At 46.0% G+C, this 22,178-nt stretch overlaps 1 protein-coding gene across 1 annotated transcript in view; it reads right to left on the bottom strand.

The window, feature by feature from the left end:
* The window catches only part of CTNNBL1 (catenin beta like 1), a 1,235,052-nt gene that overhangs the window by 918,730 nt on the left and 294,144 nt on the right, over positions 1-22,178 (bottom strand). The window contains exon 3 of the mRNA XM_069652387.1: positions 13,903-14,009. Coding sequence (XP_069508488.1) covers positions 13,903-14,009 — 107 coding nt within the window. The remainder of the gene's footprint in view (positions 1-13,902; positions 14,010-22,178) is intronic.

Here is a 22,178-nt window from a genome sequence, read left to right as displayed (position 1 = left end):
GGCTGTTCCAGAGGGAGGCCCCAGCCGAGGAAAATGATGAAGAGATTTTTCCAGATCAGGCACAACTGCATCATACTTGCTCAGCTTTTGAATGGATCGCGGTAGACACTTATGCAGCGTTCGAAATCCCAACAAGGTGCACCCATGGCATACTGTGGGTGACGTTTTGGGGGGAGTAGTCTATGAAAAAAGGTCATAGCAATGGTGTCTAACAATTTCTGAAGTACCTCAGGACATGGTTTCCTTTAATTGATCACGTGAGAGGGAGAACACTTATGTCACAGACCTCTGTTGCTCGGGAATGTATCATAGCCCTGAAGGATTATTACTGTATCCCTGGGTTTTCTCATATTCTTGTTTGTGTTGATTTTCTTTATGATAGTTCTGTTTATTCATATATGCAAAAAAATGTTTAAAAAGAAAATAATTATCTTGGCTCCTAGGAGGGAGCCCTGACTCTTATAGTGTGTGCCAAATCGGCATAAAGAAGCCTACCAAAGTACACCAAGACTTATTTCAACAACTTGATATTATTTGTCAGACTGTGTAGGATTTTACTTAGTTAAAAAACTATGGATTTTAACTCCAGGATGCAGCATTTCTCTTCTTTCCCACAGTCAACGTCTCCTGGTTGCCAATCTCACAAAATGCTTCAACTTCGAATACATTTCCCAGAAAACAGTGGTAAAGCCTCTTTTTTGTGTATACTGTGTGCGGACTACTCCAACTCCCAGCATACCGTACCTCTCTTTTCTCTCACAATCTTTTTTATAGTTGTGAACACTGTTTTTTACTACAACTCCCAGAATGTATAATCTTCTATGCTTCACACAGTCTTGCTCTCTGGGCTGTAAACACAATAGGATTGTGCTACTAACTCCCACTATGCATTGTCACACATACACAGTCTATCCTCTTGGTGGTCTACGCTACAGGAGGAGAACTCTAAATAGTGTGTCATCTTTTAGGCATTCCAGCGCATTACTATTGCCAGCTACTCAGAGCGAGTTGCACTCTTGTTGCCATGCACAGCTTTGATCAAGCTCTGCAGACTCAAAGCATGTTGCTCGCCTTCTGTGTCTTAGCATTACGCCCATCATGTGGAGTTCATACTCTGCTCCCTTCTGGATCATGGCTTCCCCACCCTCACTTCGAGGTTCAAGTCCCTCTTACTTGTCACGCCATGGACCTACTTCTCGGACCATGGTGGAAGGGGAAGCTATACTTCCAATACAGTAGTCCATTTTCTGCAAAAAAAAGATCAATGGATGGTGTTTGCTTTTCATGCAATTAACCAAAAGTGCCATCAACCCTTTCAATGATCCCAAACTACTGTTGCCACTTGACTCCCCAACTTTATGTTTCTATAAACACCAAACGCTTATAAACTCATTTGTTGAGTTTATGAAGTGTGGCGGGTCAGAAGGACAGGGACACTGAATGATAGGAATAATGCCCATCTTTCCCTAGCACTATGAGGTGTTGCCTACCTATATGAATAACTAAGATGCTTGTCAGTCTTGAGGAGATGTCCAAATAAAAAAGTCTGCTGTTCATAACTTGAACCCTAACTGACCCTACCACTAGTCTAACAAACTAAAATCAGGAGAATGACTCCCTTCTCCTGATGATGTACTGGTCTAACAAACTAAAATCAGGAGAATGACTCCCTTCTCCTGATGATGTACTGGTCTTCTTTATAGAGTTCCTCTTCATATCAGGTTTTCAGCTAGTCTCTGGTCACCTTCTGTACCAACTCTTTCAACTCGCTCACAAGGGCTTTGGTTTTTCCCATATCGTTGGACTGTCCCCCACAAGTCCCTTCATGAATTTGGTTTGCTCCTTTGATTCAGGCTGTTGGGCCTTGGGTATTCTAAGTTATACTCTTAGGTGGGGTATCTTTTCTGGGTAATTATTGTTGCCCATTCTCAGCTGTGTCATCTCCTGAGGACCTTTTATCTCATAGGCTTCTCTTGCCTTCGTTTCATGGTACTTTCACCCTTCACATGGTAGTGTCACCCCAGTTTTAATGTACTTTTTCCTTGGTGTGCTCAGGGTTCTCCTCAGATTATTATAGTTAAAGTCCATCAATTTAATATTCCGGGTTTTGTCAATTTCACTGGGATGAATTTCTTGTAATTGATAAGTCCCCTGTGGCCTTCCGGTCCTCCTGTTCTCGCTATCCTTACAGGGGAACGTCTCCCAGGCCTGCAGTCGCTCAGGACCGTTCTTTTCCTTCCACTTTATGGTTGGCATGCTCTCGCCGGCGTTCTTGCTTCGATCCGCTCAACGTTCTACTATTCCTCTGCTACCTGGATAGGTTAGGGCACTCTAAACCGGGTGGTGTCTGCATCATAGATCGGGCAGCCTGCCCACCACAGAGTCACTGTGGTGACAGCACCACCGGTACATGGGTTCTCCTTCTCTCGGCACCTCTCCGCCTGCACAAACTGGTTTTACAGGGGTTTGCCTCTCACGTTCAGAGTCGATCTGTACTTCACGGGCTCTGTTTGGCTGGCCTCCATCAGGTGTTACACATACAGGTGGCCTCCCCCTGCTGAAAATATACTCCTTCATTGGGCATGACCTCTCTCTTCAACCGCCTTGTCGCAGTCCACTGGAGGCTTTCTCTTAAAGCATCAGAGCCTCCCTCTTGATGAAAATGACACTTTATTCTCATCTTCAGCAAATGTTCTGAATGCGGTTGTGCTTTGCATATCAGATCGTCCCATGTATGCCATCACGAGGAATGGCTTCGGGAGTTCCTCAGCAGAACAGGAGTCCTTATTCCCTAAAGGAGTGTCTCTTCCATTATGGTCCCTCTCGCCCAAACCCCTAGCGAGGGTCTTGCAGAGCGGGCTCACCTCCCTAGCCTCAAAATGGGAGGCTCCCATTTGGGTAGAATGAACAAATTCCCTTGATTGAACACCTTATGTTTGTGGCTTCCCCGTCTCAATTGACAAGAAACTGCTCAAGAAGTCAACATTTCCCCGTTCCTTGCTCTTTCGATGTTGAACTGTGAAACAAAAGGGTTTTAAGTCCAAGAACCACCTCATTACTATGCCATTGGGGTCCTTTCATAAGCTCATCCAGGTCAATGGTAAGTGGTCAGTACTCAACCTGAATCTTCTTCCAGTTAGATAATACCTTAAGCGCATGACAGCCCATTTTCTCACCAGTGCCTCAACTTCAACCACAGCATAAGATAGTTCTCTTGGAAAGAGCTTCCTTGTGGTATATAGAACAGGGTGCTCAATGTAATCATATTCTTGTGAGAGCACTGTCCTTAGGCCCACCTTTGATGCAATTGTTTGCAACAGGAATTCTTTACTGAAGTCTGGCATCTTAAGGATGGGTTTGTGGCAAAGTATTTGTTTCAGTTGGTCGAAAGCTGTTTGATCTTCTCTATCCCAGAGTAACTTCTGGGGTTCAGCGTTCTTTAATTTATCTGTTAGCTTGCCGGCAAAGGCGGGGTAGGAGGTATGAACCTTCTATAATAGCCGGTTAAGCCCAGGAAGGCACGCCTGTCTCCTCTGACCTTTGTTGGACTGCTCTTACTTTCGCAATGTGGGGTTGCATCAGGCCATTTCCAACAACAAAAACAGATGCATTTCACTTAGGATTGTGCCAGATTACATTTCCGGGGGCTGGCTCTTAAACGGGCTTTCCTCAAGACCCGGCCGATAGCATATAGATGGACGTCCTCGGGCCAGCTATCAATGTGTACCACTACATTATCAAGATCTGCTGTACAAAATGAGTAGGGTTTCAGTACTTTGTACTTTATTTGCTGAAAAGTAGCTGGACCTCACGGTAGACTGAAAGTTAAGAAGTTGAATTGGAAAAGGCCTTGCAGTATTGAACAGGCAGGTTTTTCCTCTGTCAGCCGGATTCAATGGGACCTGCCAGTAACCCTTTGTTAGATCCAGGGTCAATATATATTTGGATGAGCCTAGCTTTTCGATCCGTTCATCAAGTCTTCGCATTGGACAGTTATCAAATAGTGATTTAACTTTCTGAAGTCTATACAAAAAAAGCCAGAATGTATCCAGTCTTGTGACTAAAACAATAGGGGAGGACGAAGGCATCCAAGAGGGCTCATTCATATCTACATTGAGCATTTCCTCCACCACCTCAATTCTTTTTTTTTGTGGCTCCGAGATCCTGTAAGGTTTTTAATTAATGGTTTTCCCTGCAATAGTTCAAATATAATGGAAACACGTATAAATCCTGCTCGATTGTTCTGAAAATATCTCTAGAAACTGGGTCAACATGACGTTAATATCGTTCTGTTGGGAAAGTGTTAGATTGGGGGAAACTAAGATGTTATTAGACTCAGATTCAATTAATTACATTAAGCTATTATTCGGAATAGTCCTTTAGCACAAAGCAATACAATAATCGATCAATAGAAAAAAATGTAAGTTAAAAAAATACATCAATCCAGTGCAGTAGGTTTTCCTTTTTAAAACCTGGAATAAATGCAATGTGAGCCACAAGATATTGATTTAAAAAAGGATACAAAAACCACATAGGATTAAAAACCATACTAAAGTGAAAGTGCAACTTTGGAATAGAACATTAACTTTAAGAGGAGAGCAAGCTTGCAGCCTCAGAAATAGTCAACAATTATAGTAACACATTGCCAAACAGCTTACTTCTTGAAAGCCAGGTCAACAATTATAGTAACACATTGCCAAACAGCTTACTTCTTGAAAGCCAGGCACGATGGATATACCTGGCCGAGCCAAATACGACTTTCCAATCCAGCATAATGGTAAGGAGCTGCTTTGCTTCGCATGAGCTTCTTGTACCCATATCAACTAAAAGAGGCCTTAAGTACCTTCGCCTAAGCTCGAGTATACTTGGGCATATCAGCGTAATGTCGATTAGAGTTTCATCGGCTTGTCTGCAGAGTGGGCATGCCCCGGAATTATGTGGTGGCCATTCACGAGTGTAGCAAGCGATGGGCAAAAATCTCAATTTGAAGCAGACAAATCCAAAAAAGGTTTGCAATTCCCTAGCAAGTTAGATAAAAGGAATTCAAAGAATGCCTTTGGGCCTCCAAATTCTGGAACGCATTGTACTTAGCAATTGTCTTGAGGTCAACCTTGAGCGAAGGGCAGCACTCACCAAGATTATCCCAAAAATATCTAGCGCCCTGCCCACATAACGTTTTTACATGGCAAACTCAACCCTGATTTTTTGCACCTTCCAATTGCAAAAAATCCCTCAGGGCTTCTCTGTATGGTGCCAGGCTCTGGGAAGACCACAGTCTTACCCAGTACTGGGCTGGATTTAGGGCAATCAGGTCGGCTAGAGCCCAGATTTGGAGATCCAATTGAATCAACGACGTTGGGGCATTCTTAGACAAAAGCAATAACTTCTTAAGGAAGTTATTCTCAACAGGAGAAAGTTTTGTATGTGCAAAGCCTCAGATCTCAGCACAGTAAAATAGCCCTATAGCCGGTGAGATTGACACGCTGCCATGGCTTGCAAAAAAGGAATGAATACACCTGCTATATTTGTTTAGGCTAGCCTTAGTCAGACCACCCCCCTGCCTCATTAAACCTAATCCCTAAATAATCAAAGTGCCTAACTTGGTCCAATACATGCCCATCGACCTTAATCTTCACCTAGTAAGGCTTGGAAAAAGGGGGTTTAAAACCCATAACTTTGGATTTTATGCCATTAAGCACAAGACCGAGCACCTTACATTTTGCCAAGATGATGTTCAGGGCCGATCTAAGCACATATCGAGTAGTGGCGAGGATTGCCTCATCATCAGCGAAAAATAGAGTGGGACTTTTTTTAACCCAATTTTTGAGGCGTCTAGTGCATCCACTATTTCCTGAATATATATAACAGAAAGAGAAGCAGGGCCAAGCCGCATGCCTGGCGAACCCTCTTCATCACATGAAATGGGTCGGTCAGGCCACCTCCAAGGCCATAACACACTGACTTGGGTCTGCACATGGAGTCATTTGATTTAATGGATCAACTCTTGAGACTTCCCCGCCTCTTCAAGATCTGCAACAACAATGCTCTCGGGACAGAATCAAAAGCTGTTTTTATATCACGAAATAGAAGGATTAATAAGGACAACAAGAAACAATGATCCACAGTACCCTGTCAAACGCGAAACCCTGTCTGGGCATTAGTAATGATCCCTGTATCATGATCCCCGTATCGTCCACCCATTTATGCAATTTTGCCAGCAAGACTTTGCCAAAGGTCTTACTGGCGCAATCCAGTAAGGATACCGGCCAGTAATTTTGGGGCTGATCTTTGGCCCCTTTTTTGTGTATGGGTACTATTTTTGCCTCCCTCGAAGTTCTAGGGACTTCCTTAGAACAGATAGCAGTGTTAAGTACTCTACACAGGGTCGGGATCCAATTGGATGGTTCATCCTTTGGGAGTTACTATTTTTATTTTAACACCAATAGGTAAGAGCACATATGCATACATAGGCAATACAAACAAAGCATATTGACAATAGAACCATGTAAACCTACTGTAAAAGCTATTCATATCAGAAAACGTATGTGGTTACAAAGTGAGAGAAAGAAAAAAAAATCAATCAATCACATAACAAGTTGCATCAATGTCATGCCTACTACCCAGCCAATAGGATACTATTGTAGAAACAGCAAAGCAACCAAATCATAATGACGATACACTTCAGGAGACATTCAAATTATACATATATCATGAAGCAAACAATTAACACATTTAGTCATCGGTGTCCAGGTAAATGCCCCTCAGAGCATTGAATTTATCAGATTCTCCTCTGTATTTAAAAATCCTCTTCTCATACGTGGACATAGTCAGCAGTTCATCTTGGAAGAAGTCTACTGGTATAAAATCGGGCCCAGCAACTTTAGCCCTTTTTTGCACACCCGGGGCTTCTTCTACCTCCTCATGTGATATGATCAAGACTACTGCTGGGGGTTTTACATCCAGACCCTCCACTCTAGGCTGGGCAACCTGCCTTCCAGAGGCAGCATAGAGGTTGGAAAAGTGGCTCCTCCAAACATTACCCGCGATACAGCATTTGAGAGACTGGTCAGCATCCAGTTCACTCAAGGGGACCAGCTTCCAAAAACGCACCATGTCCCTTTCTTCCATAGCCACATGAAGAGCAGCCCATGAGGCTTTAGCATAGACTCTTGTTGATGAAACCAAAAGTGCTTTGTGTTTTTTTTCTCACATTTTGTAAAACCCCTTTGTCCAAAGATCTTGCATTTCTAACGTGCAAGCCTAAATCTTGTTTTGATTTAGTACACTCAGCCTTATATCATGGGTTCCCCCCCCCACTGGCTTCCGTTTGATCTTCGCTTTCGACAAGTTCACAAAGGGTACTACATTTTTGCCCACAGTCTCAAATTCTGTAATTCTAGTTATTGCTGGTGCCCTTATATTGCAAATATTTCCCAAGTTGCCGGATATAGCCACGTATGACACTGGCTTTATATCTATCTCAATCCAGTCTGCCCACTTTATCAATTTCCTGGCATGCCCCTCAACCACTATATGCTGACTGGCCCCCGAGCCTGCTGATCCCTGTGTTCCACCAATTCCTATACAGCAGGAAAAGGACAGAGGATTGTGATCGCTCTCAGTCATAATCGATGATGGACAAGTCCCTAGCTTTAGACCAACAATTGGCCGTGATGAATATATAATCGGTGCAGGTGGACCCATTTGGGCCCATAAAGTCTCAGATTCAGTAAGGAGAGCAGCCATAGTAACTGTGGTATTTTCACTATTGTCTATTCTCCACTCCTTGAGCAACATAATGTGACAGACTTGCGTTTTTGGTCTTCTATCGGGGTTGGGAAATGAGGTAACCCAAGGCACCTTATGGGCCAAACCACTTGGAAATCAATTTGTTTCCCGAAGTGGGTAGGCGAACCAGAACAGACTGTCCTTCTGAAAAAGTACAGGGTATGGTATGCTTATTATAGGCACTCTTTTGTTGTTCTTGTGCTTCGCCAAGATGTTTTTTTTACAATTTCCCATACCGCTGCCATGTGGGATCTTAAATTCTGTGCGATTTGAGAAATAGGTAAGACAGGTTCCTCGCTTTCTTACCATGCTTTTTTTAGCATGTCTAATACATCTCAGTGTTGCCTCCCACAGAGTAATTCAAACGAGGAATATCCCAGGGAAGCTTGTGGGGTTTTCCGGACTGCAAACAAGGCCCAGGGTATCATCACAGCCCAGTTCTTCCCATCTGTTTCTACCAACCTACGCAGTACTCTTTTTAAGATGTGATTAAAACGTTCTACAAAACCATTGATCTGGGGGTGGTAGACGGAGGTTCTTAAGGTTTTAATATTAAGCAATTATTTTACCTCTTGCATTAATCGAGACAGGAAGGTGGAGTCCTGGTCCACAAGGATCTCCTTCAGAAATCATTCTTGGATAAGAAGGGTAACAGGTGCTTTAATAACATTTGCTGTGTTTTGTTGTTACGTAGGGGGAAGGCCTCTGGATAGCGAGTGGTGCAGCCCATTATTACCAAGATAAAGCGATTGCCCAGTTTGGAAGTTTCTAGGGGGGGGGGCACTATATGTCCAGTTAGATCCTTCAAAACTGGATTTCGATGATGGGCAATAGCTGTAATGGGGCGGCCCAGAACTGGAGTTGTTGCCCTTTTCTGACAGATCACACAAGTCGGCACAAAATTCTTAACATCGGCAAAACCTCACAACTAATAAAACCTAGGTGTTTTCTGGCACTAGGCTATCCGTAGCATTTGATGGGCGGTAGTTAAATGGGAGTAAGCCAGCTCTTAAACAATTTGCCTAAGGCTTTTGGAGAACCGTAATTGGGTTTGGGATACTCCTTCTGGGGCTAAAACAAAAACAACAACAAACTAAAAAGGGACTTGCCTGGCTGCGCCCAGCTTCTTTATTCATTACTCTGCTGAAGGCCTCTGTGAGAACTGGGTAATTTTCTCTGGCCTCTGTGAGAACTGGGTCATTTTCTCTGGCCAATGGCCAGATCAGGTAAGGGGGCAACCGCTTCCAATTCTTGTTGGGTCTATACTACGTGTAAGTCTGCTACCACAAATCCATTTGATCCCCCTTCAGTTTCTGTTTGTACCCCTACATCTTAGGGTGTGGTTAACAAGGTTTTTACAAGGATCCCTTGAGGTACTTTCTCCCCCTCCTTTACTCTATACGGGTTGTTTCGGTGGTTGTGTAGGAGAATATTGATATCCCCTCGGAAATCAGGATCAATGACTCTCGCCATGACATTCAGCCCATATCTCCAAGCCAAGCCAGATTTTGCGGCCAGTCTGACGTAGGTCCCGTACCACTAGTCTAACCAACTAAAGTCAGGAGAATGACTCCCTTCTCCTGATTATGTACTGGTCTTCTTTATAGAGTTCCTCTTAATATCCAATGTTCAGATCACCTCTGGTCACCTTATGTACCAAATCTTTCAACTCTCCAAGGGTTTTGGCTTTTCCCCTATCTTTGTGGACTGTCCTCCACAAGTCCTTTCTTGAACTTGGTTTGCTCCTTTGATCCAGGCTATTGGGCCTTGTGTATTCTTCGAAGTTATACTCTCTTAGGTAGGGTATCTTGCCAGGATAATCAACGTGCTCCCTTCACCTCTGTGTGTATCTCATAGGCTTCTTTTGCCTTCACTTCATGGTATTTTTCTCTCTTCCCATGGTAGTGTGACCCCAGTGTTAATGTATTTGTTCCCTGGTGTGCTTGGGGTTCTCCTGCTTAGATTATTATAGTTCAAGTTAATACATTTTATATTTAGCTTTTCGTGAATCTTTCTGGGACGAGTTTCCTTCATTTTTATATGCAGGAGTTTGTCAATTTCACAGGGATGAGTTTATTGTAATTCATAACAAGACCCCTGTGGCCTCCCGGTCCTCCTGTTCTCCCAGTTGCCTCTATTCTTACCGGATAACGTCTCCGGAACATGCAGTTACTCAGGACCATTCTATTCCTTCCACTTGTTTGTCGGCAAGCTCATGCCAGCATCCTTTCCTAGCTCTGCTCAACGTGGAGTATTCCTTCTGCTACCTGGTCGGGTTGCTGCAGTCTCAACCAGGTAGTGTTGGTGTTGTTGATCGGACAGCCTGCCCACCACAAAGTCACTGATCACGCCACCACCCGTACCTGGGTTCTCCTTCTCTCAGCCTGTGTCCGCTTGCACCTGATGGTTTTCCAGCATCTGTCTCTCACATTCAGAGTCGATCTGAACATTGCGGGTTCTGCTTGGCTCTGCCTACATCAGGTGTTACGCATACAGGGTGCCTCCCCTGCTGGCATATGCATCTCTCCCCTCCTCCATTTGGCATATCCCCACTCTTCACCCTCCTCACTGCAGTCAATTAAAATTGTGAATCTTCACACATGCTAAACAAGTAATGTGCGATATACAAAATGTAGTCTACTAATATTATATTCCAATTTTCCAATGAGAACCAGCATTCTTGCTTATATAATCTTTTGAAAATTAGCAATTTAAATTGAAATTAGAATAGAAGAAGCTCACTAGAGGTTGCAGAGAATTAGTGCACCCCCAAGTGAAACACATGCCGGCATATTGTATCGATTTACCTATACTGTTTCATGATATTTGGTTCAATGTGAATTTATTGTAAAGCATTTGTCATATCTGGCACAATCACTGTGGCACATTGTGAAATGCTTAGTACTGTATGAGTAATTAAAAAGCATTTAAAAATATCAAATAAGATTGGTTGTGTTTATGTGCTAATTGTTGGCGCACAAAAGGTGTTGTGTAGATTGCATTTGTCACAGAACGTAGGAAAAATGAAAGTAAATGAAACAAAATCGGTGTAAATGGGTTTTAACACAACAATAGAGGGGTTAACTCCAGCATCTGTGTGGGCAAAACGAACATGAGTAGGGTGCATGCTTTTGATTATTTGGGAATGAGATTTTCCGAGAAACAACTGGTCAGTCCACACCACAATAATAACAGTTACATTAGTCAACTGCTGGCCTTTTACGCTTTGCTCTCCAGGGGGAACCCAGCAAAGATACCTGATACCCCTTTTAAAGTTTTTAGAATTTCGACAGTACAGAGTGGCCTATTACTATTTTATGCTAGCTAATGATTATCTAGTACGTTGGAGTTTGGAACATATCTTAATAATATTATTGATGATCCGGGACAAGAAACTCTCCTTGCACGAGCAGTACACCATCCGATGAGCTCAGGAAATCAGTGCAAGGGGTTGTGTACAACAACAATATGTACCACTCTGTTTATTTGAATAGCGTGCAAAACCCTGAGGGATCTAGGCGCTTAAACTTAAAAGATTAGTTTCAGTGCTTCGGGTTACAGAAAAGGAAGCGTAATAGATAAGTTACACCAACTCTATTATGTATCGCTATCATCTGCCATATATTGGATTTAAGTTTAAACCTTGTTTTCAGTATGTATTGAAATTATACATAATGAACCATGGATTTAGGATTTTGGAGTTTTTATTATCTTAATCCGGAAATTAGTATAAGGTGCTATGGATAATTGCAATGTACCACACTGTAAAATGTAACACCATCATCTGGCATTCATTGTATTCAAGTTGAATCACTCTTTTTAGTATTTATTTAAATTATGTATTATGAATTGTGGTCTTAGACTGTAAGTGTCTTTATGATACTTGTGGAAAATGTTATGTAAGCGGGAATATGTTTTTTGTTGATTTGCTTACGGAATTAATTTTTAGAATAAAGATTGATTGAAAGACAAATAAACATTTAAAGTCTGTCTTGTGTCTCACCACCATTTACTGTTTACAGGTTCATATCCACTACCATCTGATTGAATGAATAAACTACTGTATAAGGCAGCCATATATGTGACTGCTCCAGCCTTCAGTTTGGCCTTTGTACAATTATTTTTGCGAAGACAATTTAACTTCAATAAATACACATACTATACAAGAACATTTATGTTGCCACCAGAAGGAAGGAATGGAAGATGGCTAACCACACAATCTTCACCGATGTAATTTCCCACCTCAGAAGTCTAAATAAACCTCCAATCATCCAAATGTCATCCCTGGACTTAAAAACATTTACATTGTTCTCAACTAAGATGAACACAAATGTACCTAGTTCTTAATGCAGAGGTATTCGAATCTGTAATTTTGGGTTATGCAAGTCTACTCCCTAAATGTAACACCATATGTGATAGATCCAAGCAGAAAATTAGAGAATGCGTAAACAGCTCTACTATTGGAGCACAGCAATCGCAATAGCACAACTAAGAAAGTTAAACCTTTTTAGAACGGAGCAAGTTAAAGTCCAAGACTACGGAAATCTACCTTCCACTTTGTCAGTAACTTTAAATAATGTAGCGTAATTAACGAACCAGACTACAGTAGTAACCTCTGATGGTTGCCCGTATAAAATATTGTAAATACCTGGGATTCTGCAAGCCAACTGAATTGCCTGCTGCTAAATAATCTTACCATAATCTAATACTTCCTTTGCTTCCTGCACTTTCAATCCCGTTCCCTCTTCCTTCCGCAAAACCTTCCATCCAGCCACTTAATATGCATTAAGTGTGTCATAAAACTCCAAATAAATAAATAAACAATGCTCCTGAGCGGTGGACTTGAATCACGAATAGGACAATACACACCATACAAGATACAAAGCAGAGTGGTCCTGCCCCAACAAAGTAGTTCCCCCACATTACTCCAGTCTATATGATATATGATATGACATTTGTAACGTGCCTATACACAAGTGTTTCAAGGCGTGACGAGGCAGGGAGGGGGGGAACAAGGGGAGACAGACAACGATCCTACTAGGCCAGGTGTCATTCAGATCGCGCAAGTGCATGGGTGGGGGCGGATGGGAAAAGTGCAAGGGGGAAGGGAGAGGGGAAAGTGCAGTACAGGGTTAGTGATGAACAAGATAAATAATGAGGGCCAGCTGGTGGCAAGTGCAAGATAAGTGCATACAAGTGCTGGGAAGGGGGACTGTAGGGATACAGAGACAGTCCCGCAGTGCAGGGGTTGCAAGGAAGGCAGTGCAGGGGAGAGTGGCTGGGCCAAGGACCGAGATTGGCGAGTGGCCCGGTTGCTGATTCAGTACAGTTTCAGTGATTTAGCAGGGGACAAGGGGAGAGAAAGCAGAAGCAAAGAGGAAGGTTTTGAGGTGCTTCCGGAACCGGAGATGGTTCTCCTCAAGTTTCAGGGAGGCAGGAAGGCTGTTCCAGAGGGAGGCCCCTGCTGCGGAGAGAGATCTCCCCCCAACTCGTTGCTTGGAGAAGCGGCTCACCCTGAGGGAGTTGGAGGCGGAAGAGCGAAGTGCTCGAGAAAGAAGATATTTAGGAAGGGAGAGTTGAAGGTATTTTGGCCCCTATATATAGGGAGTGGACACAGCATTGCTTGGTAAATACTATTCATGATAGGGAATTTGAAAAACCATCATAAGCAACCTTCATAGAAGATCATTTCCAGAAGCTTCAAACCTATTCTTGCAATGTGGCCGGTGTTAATAGATCCATCTTAGGTAGCCAGGATACATGGAACATCAAGAAGAGCCATTTTAGATTATCGCAGCTAGAATTAATATAGCAAAAAGTAAGAGGTGTAAGATGGGGCAGAAAAGACGAGATGATCGGGGTGAGAAAAACGAGACTGTAAGCAGGAGTCTTGGTGGGTTTCAGAATACCAAAATTGGTTCGCTATTTGTATTAACACAGGGAAATCAAACAAGGTGGAAACAGGTTTCATTTAATGACCACATTTATCATCCCATGGACCCTAAAAAAAAAGTTCTGATTCTAGAAGCCACCTTAATTTCTTCCATTTACATATCACTCAACTTCCTTTATATAATGTGCAATGCATGCCATCAAAAGAGGACTTCATCTTACTTTTCTGGGTTGTCAGGGAACTTGATGCGCAGCTCCTGGTTTTTATAGGACCTTTTTTCAAAGGCGAGGATCATCTTCTTCACAGAACTTTCATCAAGCGGTTCATCCTGGCAATAAAAAAAAAGTGTTTAGTAGGAGCGCCTGGAGACTATGGAAATGTTTATGGTGAGCAACATAATGACACAAGAATATAAATATGTGCGGGAAGAAGGGTACACAGATTTTATGGATTGGTGATGAATGCCATAGTAATGTGGATAAGATCTCAAATACAGAGGACAGTGTACAAGACCAACTAAAGGCAGTCTATTTCTGGTGAAGTCTACTATCACTAAAGATTCCTAACCATCACACACCAGAAGATGCAGTAGCAACAAACAAACGCTATGGCCTTTAGGTATATTATCACAGATGATTCGTCAGGTATCGCGACTTCTCCCCAAGGGGGGGGGGACCCTTTCCCATGAGGTTGGGAAGGTGTGCTGATACCCAATAGTCCGCCTAGGGGTGGTTTAATGGATTTAATGTGGGAGGACCCCATGGGGAGGGACTGCTCCCCCCCCCCCCAATCTCATCTGGGGACAAGGACGACCACCTACGATACAGCCCGTTGAGCAACGTCACCCCAACATTCCCTAGTCCCACCCTCAATTCCATGCTACTTCCTCGAGAGTAGGCCAATGTATGATTGTAGTATATGGGATACAGTCAAGACAGAAAGTAATTGGATGAGGAGCACAGGCGACATGTGGAATAATGACTGTGCTAGTACTGGTACGAGGTGGCTGTGAGGAGGCATGACGATCAAGCTATCAAAGGAAATAAAGGACTTTGACAATCCACCAGGGTGGGACTGTACACCATATATAAGAAGAGACAATGGACTAAGGAACTTGCCAAGCCCAACTGGGAGAGGCAACAGGTGTGCAAACCATTTGCAGGAGTTTCAAATCCGGTCAGCTGACCAGAGAAGAAGAGCAGAGGATGCTAACGAATCGCTGTGGGAGTTCTCCATTGGTCCAGCTGGAGCCGATCCGAGCACAAAGCAGCAAAGCGCAGAGCCTATGTGGTGCTCCAGAAGCAGAAGAGAGAAACCCAAAGAGACAGACACCAGTCCCAGTGGCGTACCCAATCCCACAGAATTTAACAGGAGGTACGTGAGAGCTGGAGGCAACACATGGGTGGAAGAGAGGCAAGCAGACTCAAGCGGGCTATCCCCTGGCCCAGAAGTAACATCTATGCTATTGGGTAAAGAGAACCAAGCATCCGAGGAGAACTTCCTTGTCGCAGTGGCAGCGATAATCCCACCGACTACAAGAGACGGGTCAGGGACTGTAACAAATGTGAACCAAGCATCCGAGGAAAAGGTAGCCACTCACCAGGTGAAGAAACTAAATCCCTTTCAAAAAACCCTAGAGACCCCAGGGGAAGGGAGTCCTTCTCCCTGGCCTTGTTGCGAGCTATACAGCAGTGTGCAGACCAATAACAGGAGAAGTGAGTCATTCGCCTGGTCCAGAAAGTTGAGTGTACAAAGGTTTTGTTGGAAACACAAGCCAGGGAGGCATTCCCCCTGGCATCCTTTTTCAAGAGAACATTTTAAAATAAGACCCGAATACCAGGAGAAGGGAGTCATTCTCCTGGAGAAGGAACTTTCTGTTGGACTATTCTTTAATTGAAGTGTGAGGGATAGAAGTAGGTTGTGGAGCAGGACGGCGGAGTTTGATTTTGACGGACATTCTGATAGATCATTTAGTATTAGTATGAGGCTGGGAAACACCTCCTAGAGGATAGTGAGGGTTTCTTTATGCTATCAATAAATGTGTATAGCAACCACCATGCCACCATCGTGTCAGCATCCTTTGACACCCTTACAACATTGAGGAAATAAATGTGGAATTGCATTTAAAAAAAATGCAGAGAGATATACCAAACGGTTTGTAGATAGCCACTGGTCGCTACGGTTGTCTTCAATTTCTAAAGTTTGTGTCTGCTGTGTGGAAACTTCAATGAACCTACAGTTAACAAGAAGGCGCATAATAGATAGTAGGGGGGAGTGTGGAGCCGATTTTTAGTTTTGGCTGTTGGAATAAAAACATTGAACAAAGTGTGTCTTCATCACTCGATTTCTCCGAAATATAGCACCCAAGCACAAAGCTCCTAAAGTGCTCAAATTGTTTAATTTCTTTGTTATAATATGCACCTGTTGTAATGCAAAACATATGACTGGGTGAAGGAGGCAGGCCTGCCTATTAAAACAAACAAACATTGTCAAGGCTAGTTTTGTGTTGCAGCTTCCTCTTTCAACACAGGATGTGCACTTTCCCAGGTGGAGTTTGGTAGAGAACATCTTTGATTGAGATAGAGACTGTGTATATGTGGAACATATGCATTTGATGTTTATGCTGGTTGCTTGAATTTGCTTTTATGGCCCGGGAACCATGAGAGAAAACTGAACGATTATAGAAAGCTAACTGCCTACATATAAAAGCAAGCAAAGACCAGCTCTGCAGTGACTTATGCAAATTAAAAAAGCAACAGAAAAAAGCTGCTCAGTTAAAACTGATCTCAGGGTGATTTTTATCACAGCTCTGGGAAAAAATACGATTTTTCACAGGGCTCGAAATACAGACTGGATAAGCAGGAGCTAAACGTAGCTCCTGGGTATCCAGCATTACCAGTGACCAGGAGCTATTACAGGGAAACAAAGAGCTAGTTTGTAGTGATCTGCAAATGTAACTTCTGCATAAGATGCAAACATATAATGTTGTTCTTTTATTTATGACCCCTTATGCTTATGTGTCTTAAGGTTTATTTTTAGACTGAACCCAAATGCACAGTTAAATTCACATGGTGTTTGTTCGGCATCCGTTGGCCTGGGCATCCAAAAGTAGCTCTTGGTAGCCGTTGCTGTCAAGCTAACCAGGCTCTTCGAGGATACACGCAGGAGCTAAATAGCTCCCGGCTCGCCTCAATTTCGAATCCTGTTTTCGGACAAAACATAAATTACCACCTTGAAGAATATATTCTGGGGAGGTTCTCTGAACAGAAGGCATGATGCACAAGCTCCTGTAAATCCCATGCTTTCAAGCAGTTTGTGAGGCCGAACCTGTGTCCCGAAGCTGCAGCCCAGGTGAAGTATGCCACTGGAAAGACAGAAAATGCTGTGGAAGAACAAAGCTTTCTGGAGGAATTGAATCCAAGTCAGGCTTTGAAGCAGAGTGGTTACCGGCCCCCTCCTGGCAGGGCCTCTGAAAATGAAGGGTGGCCCAGGTGAACGAATGCTGGTAAATACTGCTTATAGCTGATTGGGGGATCTTTCCAGCCCACGATACTGATCTACAGCAAACATTGTAGGTGGCCAAGCAAACAAGCCTCCACAGATGGGAGTGCTAGATCTGGACCGTCCTGGGGAGACAGGTACCTATGGAGGGCAGAGGTACTGCAGAGATGGAGAATCAGCACCGCCCCCTGGAAACTTCTGTTGAGTATTCAGACTGGTGTAGCCATGCATGAAGAGAAAAGACCGGTGGATGTTTGTTCTTGGAACACCAGACCCCTGTATGATCAGGGGGTGGCCTTCTCCCATTTTGCTTGCCATGTGGGTGTCAGGAAACCACTCACAGCCACACCCCCTGCATCACTCACACGGGTTCCCCGTTTTCTATCCTATACCCAACGGGGATCTTCCAAAAGGAACCGTCCGGAATTCTGCCACCCACGAGCCCATTTTCATACAGCCACTTTACCCTATGGTCACACACGTCTTTTCAGGCACGTTGGGGGTTACCGTGGAAACGCTGGTACTCTGTGCATAGCGCACGGAGGAGCCGTGTTCCGCGTAGTCATGTAACTTGCACTACTTAAAGCTCCGCCCTAGCAGGGATTCAGTGCTTCTGATTTTTTAAAGCAGCCCACTTGTACCTTGTGCCCGTTTCGTCATGTTTCTTGTGCCTCGAACCATTGCCTGTTTATCAGACTTTGCCATGCCTTCTACCTGGTCTTGTTTGGATATCTCGGCTTTCGACTCGGTTTGCTTCCTGGCCTGATAAGCCTATAGCTCTGTACTTTGCCGCCTGCAAAACGCCAATGACTTGTATTAAGGTTTGCCCTCGTCATCTGTTTGTTTCCAGATATTGCTGCACGTTGCCGACCTCGCTTTCTGTTTGGATTCCCCTACACACCAGTTGCCTGTTTATTCTTCTGTTTTCAGCGTTCCATCTTCATGGACAAAGTGCAAGGACTAGAGACTTCCTCGTGTGAACTTATATGGACTTACTAGGCGTCTTCACCCTGTCGGAATAGCTGGACCATTACAGACTTTTGGAAGACTTAATTGTTCTTTAGGCATCCTCATGCTGGCGGATTAGCCACTTCTGGATTTCAACAGACTTCACAGAGGATTTCCACCAACCTACTGACAAAAATCACCTGTTGGTGGAGGCCACCAGGGGGCGCAGGCAAGATGACCGCCTGAGCCGTTAGCTCCGCACCCAGCCCCGGGAAATTTGCGGAGTTGAGCAGGAAGAAGGAGCCCATCCCTCACAAGCCCCTAAAAAAAGGCTGTGTGAACCCTTGCCCCCCAGGGGGTCCAAACCAGGAGTCTCTACGACACCCACGGGCCGAGTTCGGCCGCCTGGAGTCACTGCGGCCCCTCCCCCGCGGTCCCGAACAACACGCAGGCGGTGCACGCCAAGGCATGCCAAGGCTGCAGCAGGAGCGGGGAAGCACTTTGGCCGCCTGCGGGGGGTGTATCCACCTGGAGCGAAGAGAAGCTAAGGGCAGAGAACCCTGGAGGTTCTGCCGAGCCGAGGAGTGCCTGGTGGCCCAGGCCCCCCCCCCCGTTGGAATTCATCGGAGTGATCCTCCCGTGCCCCGAGGCCTCTGGCTCACCGCTCCCAGTCACGGTGAAGCGGTGCGGGGCTGACGCGAGGACACGCTCGACACTGAACGGAGATGCCTGAGGAGCTGAACACAGACCCTCATCGCCCCAGTGAGAATCGAAGCACCCCGGCACACCACTTATCCACAGGCGGAGTTGGACGGACCCGCCTACCTTCACACCAGAGCTCCCCAGTCTGGGCCTTCGCGGGAGTGCGCTCACATTACATCCGACTGGGGGGCATTGGAGACGGTACGTTTCAGGTGAGAGGCCCTTGGGCCAGGACTTTTTGAACTAGCCCCCACGAGAGCCGCTTGGTTAAAGGGCTCCCCCCATACCCCGCCACAGAGGACACCCGCTCCCCTCGGACCACGACCAGCCATCTAGTGGTTTCCCTAACCACGGGGGGGCGGGATAAACCTGCTCTCCCACTGGCGCTGAATCCCTAAGGTTACTCGGCCGGCACATCCATAGACAGTCATTCCGAAGGCACCTCCCCACCGTGGATAGCTCAGGTTTCTCCTCCTACACAAGTCCCACCGCGGCTGTGGGCCCCAAGGTGGACTGTTGTCACACTCTGCCGCAACCAGCACCCCATGAGTTGGAAGGAGGCCCTTTCCAAGTACCAATTTGCAGCCGGAGGGGACAAAATGGCCGCCGGGTGCCCATCAGTGCCGCCCCCCGACCTGGGAGCCATCCAAAATAATATCCAGATGATCTTGGAGGAGATACGTGGGATTCGGACCGACGTGGGAGCTAAGCTGGCTGACCTTACCACTAAAGTTACCACTCTGGAAGACCGCGTGGAGGGAGTCGAGAACAACCAGCTCTCTACGGCGATCCTCGAGACGCAAATGGAGGCCAGGTTTCAGGAGGTGCATCGTTGGGAGGGGGAATTACTGTTCAAGGTGGATGACATGAAAAACAGGGAGAGGAGGAAAAATTTGCGTATTTTTGGCCTAGTGGAATCAGAAGGGGAGAGCCCACAGGGACTGGAAGGCAAGGTTCACGATATAAGAATCGTCATGGGGCGGAGGCCGACACCGAGATTAAGCTCGACACGGTGCACCGCGCTGGTGGAGGAGGCAGGGGCCCGAGGTCGGTGTTGGCCCGACTGCATTATTACAAGGACAAAGCCAGGATCCTGGAGAAAGCGAGGAACTTTGGTGATATCCAATATGGAGACTCTAAGGTGGCAATCTACCAGGACCTCTCAGCCCTCACCCTCGCAATGAGAAAGAAATGCGGTGCCCTTACCAGATGGTTGCAGGGTAAGGGGGTCAGGTATCGCAGGGGGCACCCCGTCTACTTGGCATTCGAGTGGTCGGGGGAAAGACACCACCTGGTGACGGTAGAGGACATTCAGCGGGCCACTGGTGACCTGATGGGCGACCGTGCCGGCCCGTCCGGCGGACCAGGGGGAGAGACCAGAGACCCCCCACGGGGCCCCGACAGACTGGGGCAACCCAGTGGCAAGACCAGGGTCAAGGGGGTGCACAAGTTCCAAAAAACCAGGCACCCATCATCAGCCTCTGAGGATCATCTGAAATGACAGCAACATCACTTCATCACTTGAGCATGAGATTTCCCAGTGACTAAGGTCACTGGGTGTTACGCCGATGGCTCTATAGGGCCGGTGACCGGGGCTCACATGGAGGAGCGCCACGTTGGCGAAAAGTTGGGCACGCTGGGTTTTGGGTCTGGTTACTGTTCTTTCACAATGTTTATTGACTTGTTCGACGGACCCGCACAAGGGGTCCATGCCTGGGGACACAGGGGGAGGTGGGGGACCTCGAATGCAAGGTCACGTCTCACATATTTGTTTAAAGGTTCATACACGTACATTCTGAAAAGAAGGGCATGGGTTATCCACGTGTTTACACTACCCGGGACTGGGGTAGAGCCCATGGTCGTTCGTTGACCGCCCCCGAAGGATATCGGGAGACCTGGACGAACGCCTCACGATGGAGGGGAGGGGAGTGGGGAAGGGACAGGTGGGGAGGGGGGAGAATGACCACCATAAAGGCCAAAACGGTATTACCTAGAGGGGTCTACGGGGAGGGGAGGTGGGGGGGGTATTAGCCAGATCTAACAAGAACCTTCTACTTTACAGCAGGCCACACATAAGCATTACATTACGGTGAGGATAGAGATGGACTCCCTAGATGAAAATGGTTGAATGCAAGATAGGCACACTCAATGTCAAGGGCCTCAACTCTCAAAACAAGAGGTCATTGACCAGTAACATGTTCCGCAAACAACAACTAATGGTGCTGTTCCTCCAAGAAACCCACTACAGACAGGGCAGGGAATCACCCATCAGGGGGAGGGAAATTGGAGCCAATTTTTGGGCCTCCCACAGAAGCTCGAAGAAGGAAGGGGTGGGAATTCTCTTGAGCAAAACATTCCATCTCACTAACATTGAAACCAAAAGAGGCTTTGGGGGGAGGTTCCTGGGGATTAAGGGTACCTATGAAGGGGAACACATAACCCTGGCCACCCTCTATGCCCCAACTCAGGTCAGATAGGGTTCTTGACCCAAATCCTAGGGGTAATGGACGAATGGGCTGAAGGGGCCATGATACCGGGGGGCGACTTCAATCTTATAATAGACCCCAGGCTAGACTGGTGGACGGCAAGAGCGACTGAACCGAAAGGGACAACTAAAGATAACCTAACGATGCAGACCCTTCTGAGGGAACATTACTGGGAGGACGTCTGGCGAGTGGCACACCCGGAACCCGGGGGATACACATTCTTCTCCCCCCCACACCACACCTACACCAGAATCGATTTCCTTTTAACTTCTAAAGAGGGGAATGGGGTAGTTACAGCCCCAAGGGTTGAGGCAATAACGTGGTCCAACCATGAGCTTCTTGTGGTGGACTGGTCGCGCCCCCTGTCCCCCAGATCAGCCCATTGGCGGTGCAACGACACGCTTCTGAGGGATCCGGTCTTTAGGGACTTCCTGAGCGGCGAAATGGTGGCATACTTTGAGACGAATGACAATGGGGAGACAGATATGGTGACAGTGTGGGAGGCGGCGAAGGCCACCTTTCGTGGTCTCCTCATAGCTGAGGGTTCCAGGCGCAAGCGGGAAAGAGGGCTCATTGAGGCCAGGATACGGACGGAACTTAAGAGCCTGCGGAGCAGGCTTACCCAGGAGGGGGCTGACAGGGAGTCCCTCCTATCGGAAATGCGAGAGAGGCGCCAGGCCCTACACACGGTCCTCATAGGGAAGGTGGTCAAGAAACTGAGATACTCGCGACAAAGGTACTACGAAAAGGGAGACAGGGTGGGGACACTACTGGCACGTAGAGCCAGGGGTTGTACACTGGAGAGGAGGGTCGGACCTATTAAAGACGGGGAGGGTAAGGTCCTCAATAAAAAGGCAGAG

The sequence above is a fragment of the Ambystoma mexicanum genome, chromosome 3p (assembly GCF_040938575.1).
Source record: "Ambystoma mexicanum isolate Mex_15411 chromosome 3p, UKY_AmexF1_1, whole genome shotgun sequence".
Taxonomy (NCBI): Eukaryota; Metazoa; Chordata; class Amphibia; order Caudata; family Ambystomatidae; genus Ambystoma; species Ambystoma mexicanum.
This window is presented reverse-complemented; position numbering and strand designations above follow the sequence as displayed.